Source organism: Anser anser (genome assembly GCF_964211835.1).
Source record: "Anser anser genome assembly, chromosome: 16".
Taxonomy (NCBI): domain Eukaryota; kingdom Metazoa; phylum Chordata; class Aves; order Anseriformes; family Anatidae; genus Anser; species Anser anser.
Window position 1 is genome coordinate 7284463 of NC_139737.1, and position 25155 is coordinate 7309617.

The window sequence follows — 25155 nt, forward strand, 5'->3', positions numbered from 1 at the left end:
CTAATGCTTGAGACAGACAGGAACTGCAAATAAATAAATACATTCTGTTAATATTTGCTGAAATTTTTGAACACATTCCCTTTGGCTCTACTTGTATCCCATCTCTCTTTTGCTTTCTGAGAACATATGTGTGATTGAGTTAGGGAACAAATCTTCAGAGAAAAAGTTAAAAGTTTCTGAAATTGGCACACTTTAGTGTTTGTGTCGGAAATTTGTGCACTTAGGCCCCAACTCAGAAAAAAAACATTCCTGCTCAGGACAGCACTGGCACAGCAGGTAAAATTTTGTCTGCACCAAAGCCAAAGGGACAGGATTTCTCCTATAGCACTGAAACTTTTGTGTATGTTTGGGGTTCTAATCCTACCCCAAAGTCTGAAAAAGTTAATGAAATCAGTCCCTTTCAGTTTTAATGGACTTTGGATGAGGCTTTCAGATGGCAAACAGGAAAGATTTTAGGTGACTTTGTTCTAGCACTGGAGACCTCAAGGATTAAAAATTGGTGTATTGGACCCTGCAGAATCATAGGAATGCCTTAAAATAATGGATATTTAAAATCTGAGATTGTTTCGTATCTTGAACCTCAGTGGTTTATGCTTTCCAGCTGCCCTGCTATGAGAGATCGACTTGTTTTAAATTATCCAGGGAAACTGAAAGTCTTCAGTGATCCCCTGGCTCCTGAAGCATGGGGCTAACCAAAGTCACCAACTGCCACATCATTTTTGATAAAATGGTGATCTAACAAAATAACTGTTAACTGCATTTCAAATATCAAATGCTGCAGATTGTGATCGTTTGGCAAAACTTATTTTTTTTTATGCAAGTTTTCCAAAACACTTTAGTAAATAACTTTCAAACAGCAAATCAAAACATTCTAGGAAAACATGACTCCAAACGGATATTTTGCCAAGAAACAGGAAGTTTCATGTGAATTTATGTTAACAGTTAGAGATATTCTCTACCCTGCAGCTGGGAGGTGTGATGTGAAAGCTCCTAAATAAGTGTCCGTAGTGGTCCTACATACAGACTGGTAAATTCTCTGAATTTTCTGCTGCCTTAGATTTGCTATTTACTTGGACTAGCTAACTAAAATGTATATCCCCAGCAGTCCCACCTCTAAGCTCAGTTCTTTCCTGTGCCAGCTTCTAGCATTGTCTTATTGTTGCATGAGTGCTTTTAGAGCAGGATGCTAGCAGCTATAATAAAGGGGGAAAGAAAAAAAAAAAACAGAAAAAAAAAGTTAAAATTCCTTCCAGTCAAGCAGATGCATCTTATGTTGCATTCAGAAGGTCATAAATCTTCTGATTAAGCTATCTGTTTGTTATAAACTGTTCTCAGGTTTTAGGTACGTTCCAAGAGGACAGACCTGTAATTCTGGCTTATGGAAATAAGCTGTATTGCTAGAAGTAGGTCCAGGTCTGAGACTGAATAACATTACATTATACACTTAGTTGTTAAAAACATTAATGAAATGTTTTCCTAGGGAGCAGAAAAACAAAACAAACAAAGAAAAAAATATACCACAGTTTCTGTGAGCTTCAGAGCTCTTATGGCCTCTGATTTATGAGTTTTGGCAGGTTCTGGAACAATGTTAGAAGAAACAGTGAGAGAAGCCTGCTGTTACAGCAATAGAATACTATAATATTCTGCATTTTATTTCAGAGGATTTAGTCTCTTATTTTGTGGCTTTGTGACACCAGTGGGTTGAATTATATTCGGTTTACAGACTCTCAAAACTGTAAAATGTATTTTGGAATTTAAAAAAAGTCACAAGTGAATCTAGGCAGATTAGAAATAATACAAAAATTTGTTCGTTTTACTAGAAGAAATTGAACAGAAACTGGGCATGATTTCAACGTCAAAACACAATACAGAACTGATTTGGGTTTGCACTGCTGCATAGATGCAACCAGCCCTTTGTTCATTGATCATTTAATTACAGCAGATTGGTATTACTTCAGTGGCAAGATAAATACAACATTCCTCTTCTGTGGTCTATTTTCTGTTTATTGTTCTTATCTTTTGTACAAGTGGATAAGGGGGAAAAATGAAGCCAGAACATAAGCAATAACAAGGTCCAAATACTCTTGCTTGCCAGTGTTAAACTAGATAAATTCTTCCTACAAAAAAATGCACGAAAAGGGATACTATATGAGAGAATACTGCATTTTTCTTCACATGAATCATCCTGTTTAGTTCCAGTAAAATTCCCATGGAAACTTCAGGGCCATCCAGCAGATCCTGCACTATTTGTTAAAGGGAAATGTTGTGGTTTCAGGTTTGCCGTGGGTTCCTACCATGCCATCCATGATATTTAGCAGTATAACTCCAGTAAGTACACTAAGTCCTATGGTCCAGTCTCTCAGAAATGGAAAGCAATCGAAGATGTTGCATTTCTGGGTGTAATGGTGGCTGCCCCCCCCCCCCCCCCCCCAGAAGACTAGCAGGGCCACTAGATGCAGTAGCTTAAGAGCTGATAGTAAAAATATTGCCTGCATTAAGCTTGTTTTTTTTTTTTTTTCTCACTTTTTTTTTTCTTTTTTGACTAGATAAAGTCCACTCCCTTCAGATGTTCTGGGAATAATTTAAAAAAGACGGCCTAAATTTGGGACCAGAACCACAGATATAATTTAGAGTTACTCATAGCAGAGCTGAACATTGGGCCATGGGCTGTACAAGAGCCAGCGCGGGCAATGGAAGTGAACTTCGCAGGCACTGTTTTCCCTGCTAGGCTCAAACATCACTTCCCAGGTTCCCAGAAGCTACCTCTATCCTGAAGATCCTACTAAGTATTTTGTCAATTAGCATACATATTGACTTTGATGGGATCGGGTTTGCTCCGTATATAGCTTTCGTGCCAGCATAAGTACAGCAGTTTATCGGCGTGATTTGCTTTACTGCTATTAGAAGCTCCCAGGGATGACTGCAGTGGGGTAAAGGTGCTCGGCACTGTGTTTTTTCCTTCCTACAGAGCTAGTATAACGTGAGGAAAGGCTAAGTTGTTACTATAAGTTTTTGCTGCTACAACTGCTGATTTTTGCTACTATAGCTGTTCTAGTTCCTGACTCATCAGTGACGTTTGTGTGCTGACAAAGGGCAGTAAGATGGATGCAGTTTCTTCTCGTCAGCTAGGTCTTTGCCTAAATATGAGCTGCAGGTTTTTTCCAGTACATTTTAGCAAAAAAAAACAAAAACAAAAACAAAAACAAAAAAAAAACAGGACATTTCCCAGGTAGCCCTTGCCCCAGCAAGGCTGTGCCTCCTGCCATGAAGTTTGTTGGCTGGTTCAAGTCTTTTGACTAATTTTGATATACCAGGAGGGGAAAGGGAGGAAGCGAATGGGTTTCCACGGATTTTCTAGATAATTTTTTTGTCTGTATTAGGGTGGTAGTAAAAATCCTATTGAACTCTGAGCCAAATGGAGAGTAACACCAGTCACCAAGCAACTAATGTAGGAAAAAGGATGAGTGTTAAACGAGTGAAACAAGTAAATTAGTGAAGCCAAACAAAGCAAAAGCAGAAAAAAATCAGGACGTCAGTCAGCTCTCATTGTTCCAAAAAAATCCCTTCAAAACAAATTCCAAAGCAAACAACACTTTCCACACTTTCCACTTAAAAAACCAACAAACTCCAACATATCAGCATTCTAGCAATTCCTGCTATTGAATGGTTGACTCTTAAACAGTACATTTTTTTTAAGAGGAAATATTTTAGCTATATAAATAAAAGACGTCCAAGAATCTTTGTTTTCTGCTGAAATGCAAGGCCAATAACTTATCTGCTATTAACAAGTTCATCTTTTGTTTCCCCAAGGTGCTTTTTTTTTTTTTTTTTTTTTTGGTGCTTTTGGCAAAATTTGGAACAAAGAGAAAGCAGCTTCCCCTCCCGTTGTTTTGCTGTCTTTGCAAGCATTTATTTTGTCATGGAGACAAAGCTGAGTTTCCTCTGCTGTGGTGTTGTGTTGCGTGAAATGTCCCAACGTTCCTATGAATGGAGGCTTCTAAAGACAGGCTGTTCTGTTTTGAACTTGTTATGACAAAAATAGCCAAAAAAGCCAGCTTGTCAAATTAGGAATTACATGAGGTCAGCAAATTTGGGAACAACCACAACTGGAGGAGAGAGAAAGAGAGAGACCTAATTATGACTTGGGGGAGGGAGGAAGGGTGGACCTTTTTGAAGCAGCCCCAAAGCCTCTTTTGATCTCTGAGCGCAGTGGGGCACACAGTACAATTCTCCCACTAATTTTGGTGGCAGACGACCAGGTTTTAATATGCCTAAAAATAACCTTAATATGGGCCAATATTCTGCCTTGCCCTCTGCACACCATACGATTATTTCTGCCAGATGTATAAACTACTTGAACTGTGAGGTTTAGCAGCGTCCTAAAACCATGTGCCCTCCTCTGATTTTCTCATGCTTTTACACAGTACCTGTCGCTGTCGCATCAAAGGGTAACTTCTGCAAAAGTCTGGCTCTGAGAAAGGTCTGGAAAGGGAACTCAGCACATTTTAGAGAAGTTTGGCATACAGCACAACAGTTTTACCACTTGGACGTTTCGTGTCATAAGGCACAGGGTTTTCTTTCAGCTATGTACAAGAGTAAGGACAAACTGTAAAATTCACATCCAGGTCCAAGCAGCAAGTCTAGAGATGATTTTGATATGTGTCAAACTCTAATATTATTTATATATGTAATTACAGAGTAATAGTCTAGTCTAGTCTAGGAGACTGCAGATACAGCAATAAGCCAAAGTTCCTGTGTTCTGATCTTAACTCAGTGACTCAGTTTGCTCATCTTGTAACATACAGATAACAATCGTGCTGACCTGCAGTGGCACATGGTTAAGCAGGCACTCAGCTCAGTCCTGGCAGAGGCTGAGGGAAGCTGCTGGGAGATGCTCTCCACCTGTCAGTTTTGCAATGCTCAATAAATCCCTGGATTTTTAATTTATTTTATATTTTATTTTATTTTATTTTATTTTATTTTATTTTATTTTATTTTATTTTTCCAAGCTCCGTCTATCAGAGTCTATCAGAGATTAAGTATAAATTTTAAATTCCTTAAAAAAAAAAAAGTTATGTGTATTTGTTATTTCAGAGGAAGTTAGAATTGAGATTTATATACAGCTAAACAAATTAAAAGCAAAATGATAATTCTTGTATTTTCTAAGAATCTTAGGACTTCTAAGTTAGCTGGGTGTGTGAGGATGAAGGATGTCCTGACTTCTGAACACTTGGGAATGGCATCCCCAATTGTTTTGACTAATACAGATAGAGCACATTAAAACATAACGCAGTAGGTTGTTTAGTCCTCTGCCTCTGCTCCCAGAGGGTGCATTACAGAACAGCGCTGTTCTCGCTTCTTTCCTCTGGTCATATGCAGATGCAGAACCCAATCACCATCTAGACATTAACCAACTATTTATTCAAACCGAATTCAACCAACTAATTGTTCCCGAGCTTTTCCCTTCAGTGTTCATTATTTGGCATGTACAATTGGTCCCCTAAGACCTAGGTCATATGACCTGACTTTTTTTTTTATTATTATTATTTTATTTTATATTTTCATCCTAACTGGATAATTGGAATGTGAAAGCATGATAAATAGTAAATAAGCAAATTACTTGGTAGGGTTCAGTTATGGACAGAGCCACCCTCTCTCCCCATCTCTGAACTTCTCTGCTAATAAAAACACATTCATGACAGTGCTCACAAATAGCAAATCAAACTGGACACAAACACTGAATGTAAAAAGCAAACTTTCTTTGCAAGTGTTTGCAAATCCTACCTCGTAGACCACATTGGTTCTGTTAGCTACATATAGTATCTGTGGACACTATAACAGATATCTCACCAGTGCTTGCAATAGGAAATAATTCAACTATAATAAATCTTTGAAGTGTTACGTCTGGAAGTGGCTATCATATTTTCACATAAATTTTCAATCTTGTAGTTAAAATATATCTGAACCTTACATTGGCTCTGACTACTGAGTTAAAAGTCCAACATTCTGATTTGTTAATTTTTAACCTTGGTATGTAAAATGCTCTGACTTTTTTTTTAAGTGAAGATATAAAATTAGCAGACCTCCCCCCCTAACTTTACTACACTTGAATGTAAAACATACAGTTAAGCACCACTTGAACAAAGCAGTAATAACTAAACTAGATAACCTATCTGGAGATAGTCCAGTCTGAACAAAGACAGCAATTCAAGCTGAAACTGAAAGCCAATATTTAATATATGAACTGGTAAAGGCAGTATTCTCTGTAACTTTAACAGAATCACAAAAGTTTAACAATTATGTGTGGGGTTTCTATGCAAATTTTAGCCTTGTTTTTATCACAAACAGAAAAGAAATATTTTCAAATAGCAGCTGAATAATCTTACAAATTAAATTACATGAATGCATATAATCTGGGAAGAAGGAAGTTCTGCCTCAGATGCATATTTTTATGCAACAGAGCTGTTTACTTTATTTGTAAACCCTTCAAAATACTGTCCAAAGTTCATTCTTTGTTCAAGGTAAGAATGTAATTGTGCTGCCCGAAATGCAATACAAGTAATAAAGTTAGGATTCACTAGAGAAAGACAATTTGGAATTAAGAAAAAGCAATTTAAACAATCTGAATGCTTCTCCTCCCTTCCCTTCTTAATGACTCTCTCTCGTCCCCTTAAGAAATCTTTGAAGTAAGCCAAAAAGAACAAGCTAGTCTGTTTAAAGGTCATGTGTATCTCTGCTCTGCTTCCCGTTGGTGCAATATGCCTTTGGTAATCCCAGGAGTATACAGTGTTGTTTTACATTTTCATCCAAGTTTCACTTTTGGGGAAGACACGGCCATGTCCATGCCTTACAATACAACCTTTGATATTTGTGTAATATTGTTAATTATAGCCTTGTTTGGTCTTTCAAAAGCAAAGCCTATCAGTGGAAGTGCAATGGAGCTTTATTTGTAAGCACAGTGTGTGCTTACTGAGAAATAAAATTAGGGAAATAGAAAAGCATATTGAAGATAGGCACTCCTTCAGCAAAGATAAATGATTTAGTAATGAATAGATTCTTCAGGCCATAAAAAATCCATTTATTTTCTTTTGAATTTCAGGTGGAGGACTTGCACTTTCCCACTCACTTATAATCAGTTAAAATTAGAATACAGAGAATGAAACCAGTGTACTGGCAGACCAGACAACAACCATAATGTATAACAGTAGAAGTTAAATTAACAGACATTTTAAAAGACACAGCATTTCCACAGAAAGGTACTTGTATATTACCATTCAATGTGGAATGAAGATGTGATCTAAAATACATATTGTTCTTGCAAATTATGTGCCTTGTAACAACATGCTGCCAGACTTCAGTCAACTCATTTAAATGAAGGATCCGCTTGTCCCCTTCTGTAATTGTGGAAATGAACCAGAAATAAGATTAGTCCAACAGTTTTTAGGTTGGTTCCATATTATTCTAGATTCCTTATCAAGGAATCTGATCTTGCATCTAAGTGCACCAAATGCTGGCTTGTACCTCATTTGTGCTTTTCTGCACAGAAAGCTGACGCCCACCTGGCCGTGGAGTACAGGGGGGTTTTACTATTGCAAAGGTCCCACTGAGGTCAATCGCCAGAGCTATTTGCTTTCCAGAATAAAAAGGGAGAGACTGGAGAAATGTAGGGAAAACTGGCCATTTAGTTTTTGTGTTACCTGTAGCCTTCATATTTCAGCACTAATGTGGGTAAATGTGTCAGGAGTTGGGTAAATGTGTTGAAACTAGTGAGATGGTTACAGAACAGTGAGATGTGAGCCAGTTCTGCAATAGCTGTGTTCCCCACACCACTGCTGTTTCTCCTTAATACGAAGAGAGAAAATAGAGTTACCTCCAGGTCCTCACCACCCCATTCTGCTCTGATTAATGCATTTACCAGGCTATTTTCCTTAGAAAATATGATTTTCCTTAAAACATCTCTGAACACCAGGGTGGTTCAGGAATCAACAGGCACTCAGATGTTCATGTGGCTGCTGGGAGGGAGCAATGGCCTGATCTGTCAGCTCAGGCTGCCCTCCTTGCTCATCCATGTAGTAAAGCCAAGTGTAGGGATGCTCTCAGGCAAAAAGAACTGGGGTCTGATCTTCAAAGTATTTCCCAGCTTAATGCCTATAGAAGTTATGAACAGCTGTATGATGCTTTGAAAACCTACAGATTTGAGCACTTTTGTTTGTGAAGACTGATAACTAGAAAAGCGTGTACCTCACTCAACTACCCTGAAACACTGAAATATCTGAGTCCAGTTTCTCTAATGACAGTCCATACAGTTTAGAAATTAGAAGAGAAACAGAAATAGAAGAGAATATGAGTTAGCTTGAACAAAGGCTGAGTAAAATCTTTAGTCCTGAAGTTATGCATTTATTGTTTTCTCTTTCCTTACGCTGCTCATCAGAGCTGTAAATGAGCTTGGTCCCCAAAGAGGTACTGCACTGGGCATACATCTGGAAGCCAAGTGCTGCAGGAGGCATCCTGCTTGTTTATTACAGCTGTGCTTGAAAAACATATTCAGGCCAGAAGGATCTCAGGGCTCAATTCATACTTATTATCTATAATTTGACCCATGGATTTTCTGTATATCCTGAAGCCCAGGGATTTTAATCTAACAGTTTACATGTTTAAAGACAAGAGCTTTTGGTTACACACTGTAGCTGCTTGGTACATGACTATAAATCTAAGCAAATTGCTAAAGACTGAAACTCCAGAAGGCAGGAGGAATGATGCAAACTGAAGGTCCTGTTCTGACTCAGTCACTTACCAACTTCTGTTGCATTTTTATTGCAGGTCAAAAGTCGTCAGAGTATGCAAATTAAAAAAAAAAAAAAAAAAAGCTTCTTGTTTTGGAAAAATAAGCCATTTTAGTATTTATAATTACACACTAAGGGGCTTTTATGCTCAGCCTCACTTATCTTGGATTTTTGCATAATTTGAACTAAAAGTGGCAATATATGTAGAGCTCATTTATTCAAATTATACAGGGTTAGTGTTTTCCCTCTCTTGAACATGGTGTGCATTTTGGGATAAGTGCCAAATTCAGGGAGGGAGGAGGAGTATAAAAAGAAGAGTCTGGAAAAAGACTAAAGAGATACTTATTCAACTTTTAAAATGGCTTCCAAACCCTCGTGAAAAATGAGATGTGTAAGCTAAATCCCCTTCCCTTTGTAAGACAAATATATTCTCTGCAAATCTCAATAAATCCAGCTGACACTTGCAGAATTACTCATGCCATCTAAGGTGTACAGAAAATTGCTGCTCTCGCCTGTGTAATTTAATAGAAGGAAACTTTTCTGTGTCCTCAGACACCTAGTCTTCCCTTTTCACCTGCCATTCTTTAAAATAACGTGTCAAATTTATTAGCTTAAGAATTGACTTACTCTGGTTGTGTGCATGATGTTACAGATTTTACTTCAAGAATTACTCACTGGGCATCCTGTTGTAAATAATTTTGCGAGTAGATCTTATCGTCCGTCACAATCCAGGCAAAACATGTTTACAGTGTGGTTATCCAGTAAATGAAATGTTTTGTATTTGGTTTTGCGCTACACTAATGAACACATACAAAGGTTCAAATTAAAGGTATGAAATTCCTTTAGCTAAGCTAAAATCTCCAGTGCAGCAGAATTAATGTATCAGACCAAAATGGTTTCTGTCCTTAAAGGAAGGAGGCTATAGGGCAGTCTTCGAGAGAATTATCCCCTAACATAACGACTGGACTTCTTTTGAGATTGTTCTATCCCCTCATGTGCCAAATGCGACCGTACCCGTAGGTTGCTTTGAGGGGTGTTTGCCCCCCAGTATTTCTATTGATCAAACTGACATGAAAAACTGTGTTTGCTGTGAGAACTCTGGCAATTCACTGCTGAGTAAGTGAGAAGCATGTTCCTGGCATCTCTCCCAAACGCAATAATATAGATATTAATATATTTGGGAACCTTAACGATATATACTTAAAAGTAAATTTGCCATACTCTTCAGTGGAGTAAATCAACATTCATCCAGTAAGTGCAGCATCAGTTCACGCCAGCATGATGATCTACTTTGAAACCCCTAAGAAAAGCTCAGCCCATCAGCACATGAAAGAGAACTTGTGCCCCTGTGGGCACAACACAGCTTTCATAAATGCAGTCATTTCTGTGAGCCTAAATTTTAAAAATGTGCTTCTGTGAGCAGGGACAGATGCAGCCCAGATGTGCACTGGGCATTTGAGCATCTTTCCTTCCTTCCTTACCCGCAAGCCCTGCACGTGGCCGGGCCGACGCATGGGCTGCCCAGGGCTGACCGGGGCCAGCAGCAGCACGGCTCCCACAGGGACAGCCCCAGCCAGGGTGCCCAACACCACGGCCCAGCTGCAGGGATGTCACTTCTGTCCCCCTGCCCAGGAGAGAGCCCTGGGCCACCACGGTCACAGGATGGGTCCTCCGGCTCCCCTCCTGGCTCCCATGTCCTCCTCCTTTCCCAAAGACCTGGCACTATTCATGGGCTTCCTCACGTTCCCGGGTCTGTGCTGGTGAGGGAATTCTCCTTGAAACACAAAGTGTACTTGTCGTTACTAGGGGGGTTATGCAAAACGGTAGTTTCCAAGCTTTCAGCTTGTGATTCCTGTTCTGGGCTTGTGTGCCCGTTTCCTTCTGCACTTCCAGGTCATGAACCCAGCAGGGTCACAATCTGCTCCCTGGGAACTGCTGATTTAACGTGGCTACGTAACTCCACTGCCAAGCTCCAGTGAAGTGCTGTGAGTAGTGGCATGTATTTTTCTTTTCTAATAATACATTTGTTATGGAAAGAACTGAAGTTGATCTTCCATTCCTTAAGAAACAAAGATGCAGTGTTCCTTTGGTAATGAGATGTCCTCAAGGAATTAGTAATAGGAGAAAAGAAAAAAAAAAAAAGAAAGGAAAAAAAAAAAAGAAAGTAGAAAGGAGCAGACATCCACTTTTTTAAGACATCAAACACTAGATTGTTGTGTAGAGAAAATCTTTTAATAGCCCCTGCTATATTTGTTTGACGGACGTGATGGACCATATTGTTGTCCCACTGAAATCTGTAGAAAAGTCTCCTTAGAAAGTTAGCGCTGCTGAGGGGCGAGCGCCGTATCCGTACATGTTGTGTTTTGAACCGTTCTTTCTCCATGGCTTGAAAACTAGCGTCACTGATTCCACATGTAAAATATGAACTCACACTGATACTCTTCCCAAATGCTAATGCACAGCTGTGGAGTTTGGATATTCCAGAGCTGACTCATTCTGCAACACAGCAGATTCACAGAGATGAAGTGGAGGAGGGGCACTGCAAAATAGCTCTTTCAGGAATTAAAAGAACTCCTAAACCCCAAAGTATTACTATTCCATTACAGTATTTCTTTCATTGAAAAGTTTGGTTTTTAATGACCTCTAATTGATTATTTTTTTTTAGCTTTGCTTTGTTTCAACATAAAATCTATGTCACTCCGGCTCAGCCTGCCAGAGTCTTTTGTCTGATGCTACAAACAAATCCAGCCAAACATTAAGATTCATAAGGGGGATGGGGGGGAAGCACAGCTTCTTAAAGCCACATCAAGTATGTTAGAGACAAAACATTTAATTTAAATGGTAGAAACTAACACAAAACAGCTTCAAACCTCGTAAGCAGAGTTAGCTAAGTAGAAACACATGTTCTTTTGACATTTGTTTTCATGACAATTAGAAGCAACTAGTTTTCAGCTCACATTCTTGTTCATCTCTTTGGCGCTTTAGCTAATGCATTAATTCAGAATTACTGTAGAACAGGTGCTGATTGGAACAGTATAGGTAATTACATTCAACTCTGTAGTATGTAAGGCAAATAATGCCAGTCTGGTTCAGGCATGTACATAATCATATATTCAATGAGTCAAGCAAATGAGGAACATGAATACGCTTTCATTTTTATGTTGTTTTGACCTCAGTGTATGTTTTGCTCTAATTTATTTTGCATGCTCTGATCGTTCTGATCACATGAACGTGTCTCATTCACTCGCAGAGCATAGAGTTTCTCCCCCCCATCTAAAGACAAAGCCCTGTGACAGCTTGCAAAGACAGGAACAGGTTTTTAACTTGGTGTCATTAGCTGGTTGGGTTTGGTTGCAACAGTTTTAATGTCAGCCCAGAGCCACTGAGAGGATTAACTTGTCAATAGGCTCTTCCTACTTTTTTTTTTCTTCTTTCTCTTAGCCAAGAAGCGAATCCTCGCTTTATTAAAGTCAGTGGAAGGTTCAAGACTGATTTCAACAGCGACAAGATTTCACATGCAATTAGAATCAAAACAGAGGTTTTAAAAGGGCAGATGGGGCCAACATACCCTGCTGGTGGGGGCTGTGCCCTTTCAGGTGACCCTCAGGCTTCTGCTCTGGAATGATCCTGAGAGTCCAAAAGGACAAAAATTGCCTCAAAGCTGCACAGTGGCGTGGGCTACCCTGAAATGTGTTGCTCCCGGATTGTGGGACCACAGGTTGGCCAAGGCCTGGATACTTTTCTCACAATTAGGGGTGGAATTGGACTGAGGATAGGAGGGCTGCAAATGACTTGGCCTGCTATTCCAGCTGTTACTGGGTGCCTACAAGGGGTAGGAACGATGCTGCCAACAGAAATGTCAACACCTCATCTCTCCTGGGGTGGGGTGGCATGGCTGTGCCCTCCCTTCGATCTGACACGGGTGCAGTCAGACTGTTTTGCCTGTTTTGCATCCCATTCCTTCCTATTGCCTTTGGCAGCTGCGTACTTTATTGATGCCTGGAATTGGTCCTGAGGAGAGGGCCTTGGTGTAAGGGTCTGACAGATAAGAATTAGCAGGTTGTGTATCAGCACATATGGAACAGGGAGGGGTCACTGGGAAAATTAATAGAAATTGTATTAGCACCTCCGAATCTAATTTTCAGAAAAGCTCCAAGAACTAGAAGCACACACTGCTGTTGCTATCAAGGGATTTGTGCTAGTAGGTGAGATTTTCAAGAAATCCTTGTGACATGTTGTTGTTAGCCAATTAATAAGTATTTTCTTTTTGTTTGTTTAAACAGGTTTACCACATTACTGAAAGACAGGAGTAGTCTTAAAAGTCTTGCTAATGAGTTAGGAAATGCAGAAACACCACGCCCTGCACTAGATTTATTTCAGTCATACAATGGATTTGTACGTGATGGAGAATGCAGATGGTGTCCTATTACAAACCGTTTATGGACCTAGCCTGCATTAAACAGACACATAGGTGACCTTCACCTTCACAAAAGACCAACAAAAGGCTTGGCTTACTACCCTGAAGTCATCAAAATACCATTTCAGCATCCATATGTGCTCTTGGCATATATTCATCTGTGTATGGTGAGCTGGATTTTCTCCCAAATAGCATAAAGGTGTGATAGCGGGATGGTTTACCCAATATTTCTGCCCATGCAGCTCCTGCTTGGCAGCAGCTGAGTAAGGACTGCATGCCCCCTTGGCTCTTGCTGGTGTTCCTGGCCAAGCCAGGCCCTCACAAAGCCAGGCAGCCATGAGCTGTTCTGGTGTCAGCCGCTGCTGGGCCACCACCTCCAGGGTGTCCACATGCGGGACCTTGTGGATGTTTTAATACCATTACGGATTTATTACCTCTGTGTTAAACCTTAGTAGAATGATAGGACTGAATGACAGCGTGATAAAGGGATGTAGCGTGAGCATGGTTTCACACACAGCAGTGGTTCTCCTCCTCGCCCTGCACCAGGCTGCCAGCAGCTGCTCTCCCTCTGACCTGAAGGACTCTCCCCATTGCTTACAGGGTTTCACTTTTATTGGTCTTTTTTTTTTTTTCTTGCTACTCCACAGTAATGCATACACATATATATTCTTTGTATTTTATATGTAATCGATTTAAATAGAGCAGTACTTTTTTGCTTCTAGGAAAAGAAAAGAGTCTGGTAGTGCCTCCCTGGGAGGGGTTCGCCGCTGTCGCTGCAGCAGTGTGGCTGCATGGCAGGCGATTTCTTTATACTCAGGCTTGCTGCGAGGTGTGGCAGGAAGCGTAAGTAGTTCAGCAAGGCAGTGTGCAGCATGCTCTGAGGGACAAAGTGTTGTCATCGACACAAACACAAAGCTGGTCCTACCCTGCTCTGCTCCTTAGAGTCCCAGAAGGAGTTTTTGCAACAGCAAGGTGTTCACTTCATAACCAGATCAAATTATCTCACTCCGACGACCTTTACCTGCGGTGGGATCTGGCCAGGGTTAGCCCCACTGGGAGCAGCGTTGTTTGCACCAGCAGAGAACACTTCAGAATCAGCCCGAGTGAACGTTGGCATATATAAATGCTACGTCTATTGTTACTGCCTGTTATCATGCCGTTAAATTATGCCTTTTATCTGATGATCCCAAGTAGTTTATCGACAATGAGTTATGCTCTCACAACATCACTGTGAATCCTGTAAATAACTGAGATAAGATAATGCAATAGAATGAGAGAGGCTTTATACAAACTATGCTTTTTAACAAGCTGCAACACATTGTTTATCACAGGGTGCAAAACCACTGCACAAATGCCTCTTCTTTGCCAATATTATATTTTGTTCATTTCACTTAATCTCACTTATTTCTGAAGTCTATTAGACCAATTGTCTTAATCTCACTTACTCTGCGGTGTATTTGCTCTGGGTAATAGCAGTATTAATAAGAATCCCTCTATAAACACACACCAGCTGAAGCAAGCACCACAAACCCAGAGAAGAGTGACCCACGTGTACAGCATTACTATTCTTTCTGTTACAGATAAACATTTTGTCTGGTCCTTTTCAGGAATGCCTTCTCCTGGATGCCCTGCTCCCTCCTCCTGCCCTACAGTGGGCCAGCAGCTGCAGCAAATCAGGCAGTTTTCATCATGCTCCCCACCCCATGGGGAAGTGGAAATTTCTCTTCCCCTCCCCTTTTTTCTCTGTTCAGCCAGAGGTGATAATCCCCTCGGAATGCAGCATTTAGCACTTGTCAGGTATATGGTAATTGCTACATTCCCAGGGGATTAAATCCGTGGAATCTAATTACAGTGGGCTGAAACCTCCCTATAAGAGAGGAGCTCTGATATATACGAGGAGTGAAAGTCTATGCCTGGGTAACTGGGAGGGTGACGAGGACTTTGCCTGGTCCCCGTTGAACATAAGTGATGTGGTGGCTCTTCTTCTGAGTCACCTCACAGCTCCCCTTGGACGGGAGCTCCAGGTGGCCCTGGTGGCTAGAAGCTGCTTTATTTCTCCTCAAGTATACCTATCGTGATTGGTTTTATCTCCACTTGTTCTCACAACAACCCTGGATTGTGCTTCACTATGGTCATGCTTAATTGTATGTCCTCTTTGGGTGCTTACCCTCCTATTTAAGCTGGGCAGTAGCTCTTAGGTTTGGCCTTGCCAGCGAGGTTTCTCATTCCTGGAATAATGTGGATGCAATCCAAACCTCGCTGAAGTCAATTGGAATTTTACAATTCACTCATAAGCCTTGATCAAATGCTGTTTTACTAAATCAGTTTGCAGTATACATCCAAGAACAAATGTGTAAATACTCGTCTACGTACGTACGTACAAATTTTATTATGGATAATCTAAAACAGCCTCAGTTGCTACTAATGTGTCACCTAGAAACACCTGAGTTCATTTTGATTTGAAGTCAACAGAGCATATTGCAGGGGAGGAAAACAGAATTCAGAAGCAGTTAATACAAATATACTGATCTATAAATGATAGCAGAAAATTAAAAAAAAAAAAAAGAAAAAAAGAGAGAGACAGGAAGAGGTTTGTTTATAAGAGGAAAGATCTCACTACATACAGAAAGATGAAGTTAGTGTGTTATGTGAAGATACCAAGTAAGATTCTTACTCTGTTTCATAGAGATAAAAAAAAAAAAAAAAAAAAGAACAGATGCGATGTAAATTTATCTGTATAGGCTGTTTTGTTGCATTCACGTTTCCAGTTGATAATTATATTTGGAGAGGGGAAAAAAATATGTAATACCTCCAATCCAAGCAGTTTGAAATTGTATGTGTGACTGCCTGTTCTAAGGAAGGGGCTTTGCCTTTGATTACCTAACCAAATATTCTGAAAACGTGAGTTTCAAACAGATGAGTTTTTTCTCTGCTTACAACCTACACCTGCTGACTCTGTAACTGACAAAACACAAGTGGAAATATTTAAAATGTTCCTGCCTAGCTGCTTCGGTTTTATAATACTACCCAGACTGGGTTGCCAAACAACAGCATTAGAAATAAAATCATAGGACTGACTTTTCAGAATCTTAGGTTTTAAAATCATGTGTCCGTTTCATTTGTTTGTGATTTCTGAGAGTTTATGTAATCTCAATTCATGTTTTTGAGCTTTGTTTTAATTCAGAAAGGCTAAAAGAAATAAAGAAATAACTTCGAGAAAGTACTTATGGTTCTCATGGAAACAAAACAGAACATTTCTGTCTACCAGAACTGAATTAAAAAAAAACAACACACAAACAAAACCACTCCAAAATACAACATTGCTAGTCCTGGTGGCATTGCTAGAGTTGACACACTATGCAAAACATCACTTCTTTGAATTAGTGTTTATAAAATAGAGGTATGTACAAACAGTTCTGCAACAAAAGTATTCAAAAATTTATGTACAAAATATTTAACTTTTTATGCCAGAAAATTTGCTCTGAGAATTGAGAGACCTGACTTCTATTACTAACTCAGCCACAGATTTCCATATGACTCAATTTCATCAGTTCTTTGCATCTTCAGTTTCTGCATATATGAAATTTAATTATAATCCTAATAAGTGAATCCTTTATAATGTGTACTGAGATTCTTGGGTGGAGGTCACATACATGTGTAGACTATTAATCCGTATTATTAATGCTATGGCTAAGAAGCATGCATAATTATAATTTGGAAACATAACTGGACAGTATGTATATAGCCTATTATAGACATTTCCCCATCAAGGAAATGATTTCTAACTATGCCACTGATTCATTTTCTCATTTGGGGTAAATTATATCTCATGCTAGATAATTTCCTCCAAAATAAATAGGGAATGCTAATTCCTCACATCCTTTTGAAATGCTTTTGTTCTGATTTGGGAAACATTGAGTGTTTAAGTCCTAGTAATCATGGTTAAAACAATAGTAACAATAAAATATTCATATAAGAAACGGACTGATAAAATTATTCTGTTTGCTTATTCATAAATCAAGAAAAAAAACTGATTGACCTTGCCTTACCTATCAGCTAAGCAGCACAAATAATTTCACATCTATTTGCTCCATCTTCAGTTTTGATCTATTTTTGTTCATCTTGCCTGTGTATATTTGGAACAACGTTTGGATACGCAGTAGTGCCCATTTGTGGTTTCCTTTTTCCTATTTTCTCTTTTGAATTTTCCTGTGGTCATTCTCTACATTCATTGCAGCATACAATAATTCTAGACAAGAGGACATGCACAACATGAAAATGCTTGTTCAGACACAGGCAGGGAAGCAAGAACATGTTACAGCCCAGCCTCCATTAGTACATAACTGACAAATTACGTTGCATTCACCTAACATTTCCTCTGCTATTGTACTGAATTTTTGCATGTTATTTACGAGCTGCTGCATTTGACTCCGGCAGTGGCTGTGCTTACCTCAATGAAAAAATCACAGTTTTGTAAAACTCATTAGGTTTTGCTCATATTTATGTCACCTTTGCTCAGAGTTTGACTGGCTGTAAAAACCAAGTGAGTTGTAGAGTTAGCCCAATATCTGTAGAGTGTTGCTTTGTCATGAGAGGTGTCTGTGTAAACACACACTCTTTGTGGCTGTGCCTGCCAGTTCGCGTAAAGCCATCCGTCCCAGAGAGCCAGCTGGAGAGAAAGTGCTAAAGGTGGCTGGGGAGCGCAGGGGGGCAGAAGGATGATCTGGTGGGCTGAATGAAGAGGCTGAAGGTGTTGCTGCTCAGTGACGGGGCATCGTCCCCGCAGGAGGGATCCCAGCTGCTGCTTTCAACCCGCCTGTCATGAGGAGGGCACTGGGATGGGGACAAAGGATGGGGCTGTAGCTGCAGAGGTGGTGGCATGGGGACACCCGGGCATGGGGACATGGGGACACCAGTGTGCCCTGCCTCTGACCTGCTCCTGGTGTTGCCCCACTTGGCTGTAAAGTGCTAGTGCAGTACCAAAATCCCCCGTGTCCTCTCTCCCCGTGCAGCCCCCTTCCCATTTCACGCATGGCATGATGCTCTCTGCCTTCCTGCTCACCTGGCCTCTTCCTGGGGCTTCTCAGTGTTCACTTCATATTTAGGGGCTTCTTCTGGTGCTTATTTCTGTGACCCATTCTTCTGTACAGGTAAGAGATGCAGCGTTCCCAGCTACACCAAAAACTTATTTCATATCACTCCGGTGTTGGTAACCATAGAATTTATAGACTGCCTCTGGAACCCTCAAAGGAGAGCAAGTCCATTAAAAACTCCCAGGGAAACCGGCACTGAAAGTCACTCGTAATGTTGACACCGTGCCTGATTTGTGCCCTTATCCCTGTAATCTCAGTAAAGGTCAGATCAGAGCAGTGAGCAGTTTTTGTCCTGTGGATCTGCACATTTTTCACTACTTGGAATTTATTAAGGAAGAATAATACTTAGTAACTTTTGTGAATAGCTTTTTTTTTTTTTTAGTAGCTGCATGGCTATTAAAAATATTTTTTCCTTTCTAAAAGGGAAAAACACATTCTGAAAAACAATCACATGAGCTTTTCAGAAAGCTTTTTGCCAAGGTATCCTGTTTTCTTAACAGTTCTTTCTATTTTTTTAACTACTAAGCTGTTGGATTTCGTGTTGTGTTTTGTTTTTAAATCTGACTCATAACATTTATGCAATAATAGCAGTAAGGCCTCCTAGTGAAAAACAATAGCACGTGAATCCAACACAGGCTGATTCTGATTGAAAATTGTCACCTACTGATGGCTCTGATCTGTGGACCTGGCGGCTCCAGCCGCACAGGTTTCTCCACCCGAAGCCATCAGCGTGGCTGGCAGCCCTGGCGCTCGGTGGGTGCCTGGGGAAGGCAGCCCAGGAGGATGTGCTGATTCAATCTCCACCTCTGGAGCCGTTGTCAGGACAAAGCTTTGCTTCTGCCTGTTTGATCGGCCAGGGTAGCTTGGGAGATATTTCCTCCCTGCTCTATAGCGAGAGGAAGAAGAATTTAATTTCTTAGGGCTGTGATGTTTTAATAAGAACTAGATGTTTTTCTTTTTTCTTTTTTTATTTCTAATTTTATTTTGCCAGATTGGAGTTAACACAAGCAGTAATTTAGTGTCTGATTATAGATAACCAGAAAGTGCGACCCAAAGTCTTAAGCATGACTGCCAAAGAAATTTGGAGAATTTCTACCTCAGATGCACACGTTGTCTTTCTTGATGAAACGCTGAACAGGAAGTACCTGATTAATATTGGAAACATGCAGAGATGAAATTGCCAACTGTCTCCATACATAAAATGAATTTGCTAAGTAAGAAATTAGCAGTTTGCTACTGAGCTCAGGGTTGCTGTAAATTCACAAGACAAAACACACCTTGTTTTAGCCCTCAAATTCTCATTTACATTGAAAATATGCATATGCATGCCTATCAGGAAACATCTTCAGAAGTCGGCAGTTTGGGTCAAATTTGCAAGGCACTATGTAATTTACTTCAGTGAGGCTGATAGATTGCTGGTCATCGTGTGTTTAAATCTTGCAGCTGTGTATTGACTCATTCCTGCGCTCTTTATGCCAGCCATTTTTCCATACTTTTTAATGTGGAGATAAGAAAGGCATGTGCGGAAAGTGAAGGGGAGGCCTGTCACAGCTGCACGTGTGTGAATGACCACTTTCTGGTTTTGTAAATCCTGCAGAGATGGCAGGATGATGGGATCTGTATGCACCATTGTTTTATGAGGCAGATTAAAAGAAATCGTTTACCCAAATCTTCCCTCAGAGATATACTAACATAATTCATTCGAGTCCTGTCTATACACAGAATTAGCAGGCTTTTAAAGTAAATATAAAATAAAATCTGATGAGTAAAAAACGTACCTGTTAATATCGGTGCTTAATGAACTTTGCTCATGGTGAGACCTGTGAATGTAATGCAGATTTGGGCACGGTTATTTTTAGGAGCATCAAATCGATGTCACTGTGACACTGCACTTACAGCTTTTTATGTTGCTTTCCTGAAGAGCTAACCAATTTCTTCAGCTCATCAAGACAAACTATCTGAATCATTTAGAAAATGAGAACAAAGGATAAATCATTCTCTGCTATTGTCAATTAATTCTACACTCTTCCAAATTTTAGGACTTTTTTTTTTTCTTTTTTTATTGCATGTCTATATTACTCCCTTGAAACCATATTTGAAAATATATTTTTTTTAATTTGAATTGTGTGAAGAATACAGTTTAAAAAAAAAAAAAGGACAACAAATTGCTGGTCACTGAATATAGAAATCCATGTTGTAGTACATTAATTTGCAGTTATGTAACTACTGGCAAGCAAAAAAAAATATAAAAATAATAGAAGTTATCTTTTTTTTTCTCCTTAAACAACAACAACAACAACAAACAAACAAAAACAACCTACACATAGCCAGCCTTTCTTCCATTATTTCTAATCACTATGTATAAATGCTTTGCTAGGAATACATTATCTCCATTTGCAGACTGTAAACTAGTATTTCTGATGATAAATCTGCTGAGACATTGGCTTAGTTATGAGCACAGCTCATGGGTAACCAGAGATATTTCATGTACTGTTTTATATCTAAATTCAGAAAATATGACCCTTATGTTCTTAATATTGTCAATTCTGAAAATGTTTTACAAATGTTAATATAATACCTGAAGGTCCAAAGTTCATGGAAAAAGTAGGGAAACCCTGAAACTGAAAGCAGTCCTATCGTGAGACCAAAAAAAATTAGTATAATAATAATATGTACACACTTCAAGCATATATTGAAGTCCTGTTATGGTTACTCTGTTTTGAAACAATGTCTTCACAGAGTAAGAATTAGAATGTAATGTCTTATTATCTTTTTTTTTTTTTTTTTTTAACTGTTCCTTGCACTTCTTAATGCCGTGTACATTTCCACCGGTAATAATGAGCCAGAGCAGTAGGTATTCACAGCTGGAATTATACTAGCTGAGGTGTCCTGTGCATTACCGAAATCTTTGAGCAGGTAAAGCAGTTAATTAGTCCCCTAGTGTGAAGTTTGCAATCAGGTGTTGAAGCAGTTTCAGTTACAGTGTTGTGGTGAATCATTTCCTTCTGATGCTTGTGGTGATCAATCATGTGGGGCCCTCTTCTAGATTTTCACACTAGCTTTAAGACAAAAGACTTTCAGAAAGAAAAACAAAATATTATCCATCTGTGTACCCAGCATGTAGCTCATGTCACCATTTTAAAGTTTGTTTATTTTCTAACTACAAGGTTATACAAACATTTTACTTTTTAAAATTTACATATTAATCTGAGACAGGCTTTATAAGGAAATGTTCTCTAATACCATCCGAGTTTAAAGCACAAAAACTATATATATTTTTGAGATGCTGTTATTTATTTTTTGATTGCTAGCCTTCTTTCTGACATTAAATATGTTATCAGCAGAACATTCAGGAAAATATCGTGATTTTCCAGAGGCAGATTTTAAACCGCATTGCACATAAAACTAAATGCTTTTTTTTTTTTTTTTTCTGAAAGAAGAGGCAATACAGGTCTACACTTGTATGACCACGCATATTTCATTACATGCACAGAAAGCATGTATGAAGAATTTTCACCTGCAGCTATTTTGATTGATTGATTTGGATTCAGGAATGCATCTCTATTTGAGCCCACACTTAAACATGTGGTTAACAACACGCACAAGGTAATACTTAAATTTGGTCATGCACTTAAATGTGGTCATGATGAAGGATGGATTTGAGCATGTGCGAAAGTGATTTCTTGACTTGTGGCCTTTGTCATTGCAATATAAAAATATGCATGCGGAGCACCAGCCACACACTGCAATTATGAAAGTCTAACCTCCTGTCCTCAGTCATGTTTTAATATATAAAATAATCGTGTGACGATGAAGACCTTCAGCTCTCACAGGCTTCAGTGGGAATTAAGGATCATTGGAGGTGGTGAAACTAACAATATTTGCATAAAAATGCACATGGGAAAAAAAGAGCATCAACTGTATAATCATATTCCAAGCCTATTTTCAATGTCTTCTCTATCTTTTTATCTGACTACTGTGTTCAGGGTGGATTTTACTAGAAATGTAAATGAACATTCATTTCAAAAAAATTTTTTTTTTCTTTACATGATGGTAATTAATTGTGGGAAACAATTTTTAACTTTTCCCCATTGTTTCCTCCATTTTGCAGACCTGTACCCTGGGGTCTAGGAAGATTATTAACTGTGGAAATTGCTTGCTTTCCACTGCTTCTTATAATTATAAAATGGTTAAATGAATAAAGAATAAGGAACGTGACCTTGTCACCCCAACTCATGAGTGATTGTCAAGTGAGGTATCCCAGTAGGTCAAATACCAAAGTCTCCATTTATTTTCTTCCATTTTATCATGAACTAAACCTGGAAGTGCTGATCTCACAAAGACTTCTGCACATTCATACTTTTAAGCGTCAGAAAGAAAAGGCCCATGCCTTCGATACGTATATTACAGGAGTGAGACCTAAGGAAATTGGGAGCCAACCCCATTGACTTCAATAGAGGTTTCACATGAAGGATTGCAGGATCAGATTCCTGGGTGATACAAAGGAAGGTTTACAGCAAGTGCTGGGGGTGGGGAACAGTTACTGAAGATATAATTAAAGTTGCGACAGCACTTACTGATGATCGCTTCTGATGAAAGCAGCAAAACTATACGCCAACTAAATGTGAAGGTCTCTTCTTGGTTTAATTTCTGACAATAAGGTTAAGCAAGCAAGAGCGGGGTGGGTGTGAGGGCTGGGGGATGGGTGCATTTGCATATTCGTAAGAGATGGGGGATATCACAGGGGAGGCAGAGTACAGAGAGAGCATGCGGAGACACTGGCACTTGGATGTTATTGCCCCCGCTACAGTATTTTTGATAGCTGGATCAATATAACATTGGCTGTCCTTGCAAAACACAACAGGTCAATAAATAAATTTGTCTGCATTTTTCTAGCTTGCCGTGCTGGGAAATAATACAGGTTACTAAAGAATTGTCACCTTTGATTTATAAAACTAATTGAACGTAGGTGGTGTGGTTTATCTCAAATCATTTAGCAAATTAAAAGATACGGGGAAAGAAAATTCTACAAGTGAGCCAGTGCAATCCAGTGCATCTGAACACTTCGCATTTTATAGAGACATCTGACCTTGATTAGTATGAGTGCGTTTAGCACAGCACTTTGGTGTTGCTCACCCTTTGTCTATTGACAAGATACGATATTCAAAATAAATCTGCAGTGAAGCATTTTTAAAATTATCATGTAAGATTCTAGGAGTTCATTTCAACTTCAGTCTTGGGGCAACAATTTTCCCTAAGGAATTCCTGCTTTTTGCAGCACAGTTTTGCTTATTTTGTATTTCCCTGCATTATATTATACTTGTAATAGTTGAGTTTATTCATTTCATTGGGATTCATTTATTATGTAAACTGGCTTTTCTCTTAGATTAACACATATTTCAGTTCAAGACACTTACTTCTTGCAGACTTTGGAAGTATTATGTGCTATTTTTGTCCTGTTTTTGTGTTATAAATGAGTTGCTCCTGCAAGCTAAAGAAGCAGTTTCAGGATTTTTTAATCATGGACTTTTCCTAATTGTTTTTGGCTTGCAAAAAATGAGATTCCCAGGTGAGTCTCTAATATTCCATCTAATTAGGATTCCTTTTTTTTCCTTAAAAAATATAATAATAATAATAATAATAATAATAATAATAATAAACTAAAAAGCTTGGATTAAGCTCCCCTGCCTGTGACAGCAGTGGCCCAGGCTGCTCTCCCCATTACACTGTGCAGCCTTTCCCCAGTCAAACAGAGCCTGCCTGGCCCTTCCTGAATATCGCGGCATGAAAGGCAGTTTAGATAGTTTCAGTCCTAAAAAGCCTACAGCAATGAATTGGGGGAAATGAAGCTGACTTGTTAACATTCCAGAGGTGGAAATTTCCCATATTTCCCCTTGGGATTTTGCACTGGGGATGATGAGTATTGTCTCCAAAGCCGAGAGTCAATATATTCCTCACAGCCAACAGGTCCCTAATCTACTCACTTCTTCCCTGGTTATGAAGAGCTAATCTGGGGCTGCTACACTTCTGTCTGGGATTTCCTGGACAGAAATATGTGCACATATGCTGTGTAATGGCATGTAGAATAAACCTGATGTATCCGGGATGCATCAAACTTATTGCACATGTGTGAATCAACCATATATCGCATGCTCAATAAATCCAACATTTCCGAGAAAAGCAGTACACGATCTACACATTCACTATACATATCCTTGGAATTGGGGATGTATGAAAATTCGTCTGATGCTACTGCACAGAAATTCCAACTGGGCTGCTCTTTTAAGGAGGAATCCCAGATGAAGGGCGAAGGCATGCCTCAAATTTTTTCTTGAACAAAGAAGAGGACAAAAAATTACTTTCTTCATCTCATTGGTGACAAAGAAAGGATATGCTTGGAAATATCTAAGCATAAAAGTATCCCCAGATAATCCTACCATACTGTACATTTCCATTCTGTTCCTCCTTTGGCTAATTGCTGAGAGTTCATGGTTTCGGATCATTAGATAACATATGGGTATCCTAAGGTATTCTTTAATGGGTTTATACGCTCAGTTCAGTGGCTCTGTTCCAGACTTGTACTATCTCGGGGAAAATACTGCATCTCTCCGAGCCACAGTTTCTTCATCTATAAAATGGGTATGGAGATGCCTACCCCTGTTTGTAAAGTATGAGTACGCTTCAGTGGTTCTGTTGTTCTTATGGCCATCTGTGACTTTTAATTAAATTGTGGACTGTTGTAAGAAAAGCTTGTGCTACCTATGCATGTTGGGTTGTGCCTCTGTAAGTCACTCACTCCCACACAAAGCAATTTTTAAAAGCCCCACAAAACTCACTTTACTTTTGACCTATTCCTGTTTCT

General features: G+C 39.3%; 1 protein-coding gene across 1 annotated transcript in view; it reads left to right on the forward strand.

Annotated features, from left to right (window-relative positions):
- Positions 1–18387, forward strand: part of LOC310882556 (uncharacterized protein) — an 84961-nt gene extending 66574 nt beyond the window's left edge. Inside the window, exons 5-6 of the mRNA XM_083801464.1 lie at positions 10677–10768; positions 14808–18387. Coding sequence (XP_083657590.1) covers positions 10677–10727 — 51 coding nt within the window. The 3' untranslated portion in view covers positions 10728–10768; positions 14808–18387. The remainder of the gene's footprint in view (positions 1–10676; positions 10769–14807) is intronic.
- Positions 18388–25155: the final 6768 nt, after the last annotated feature.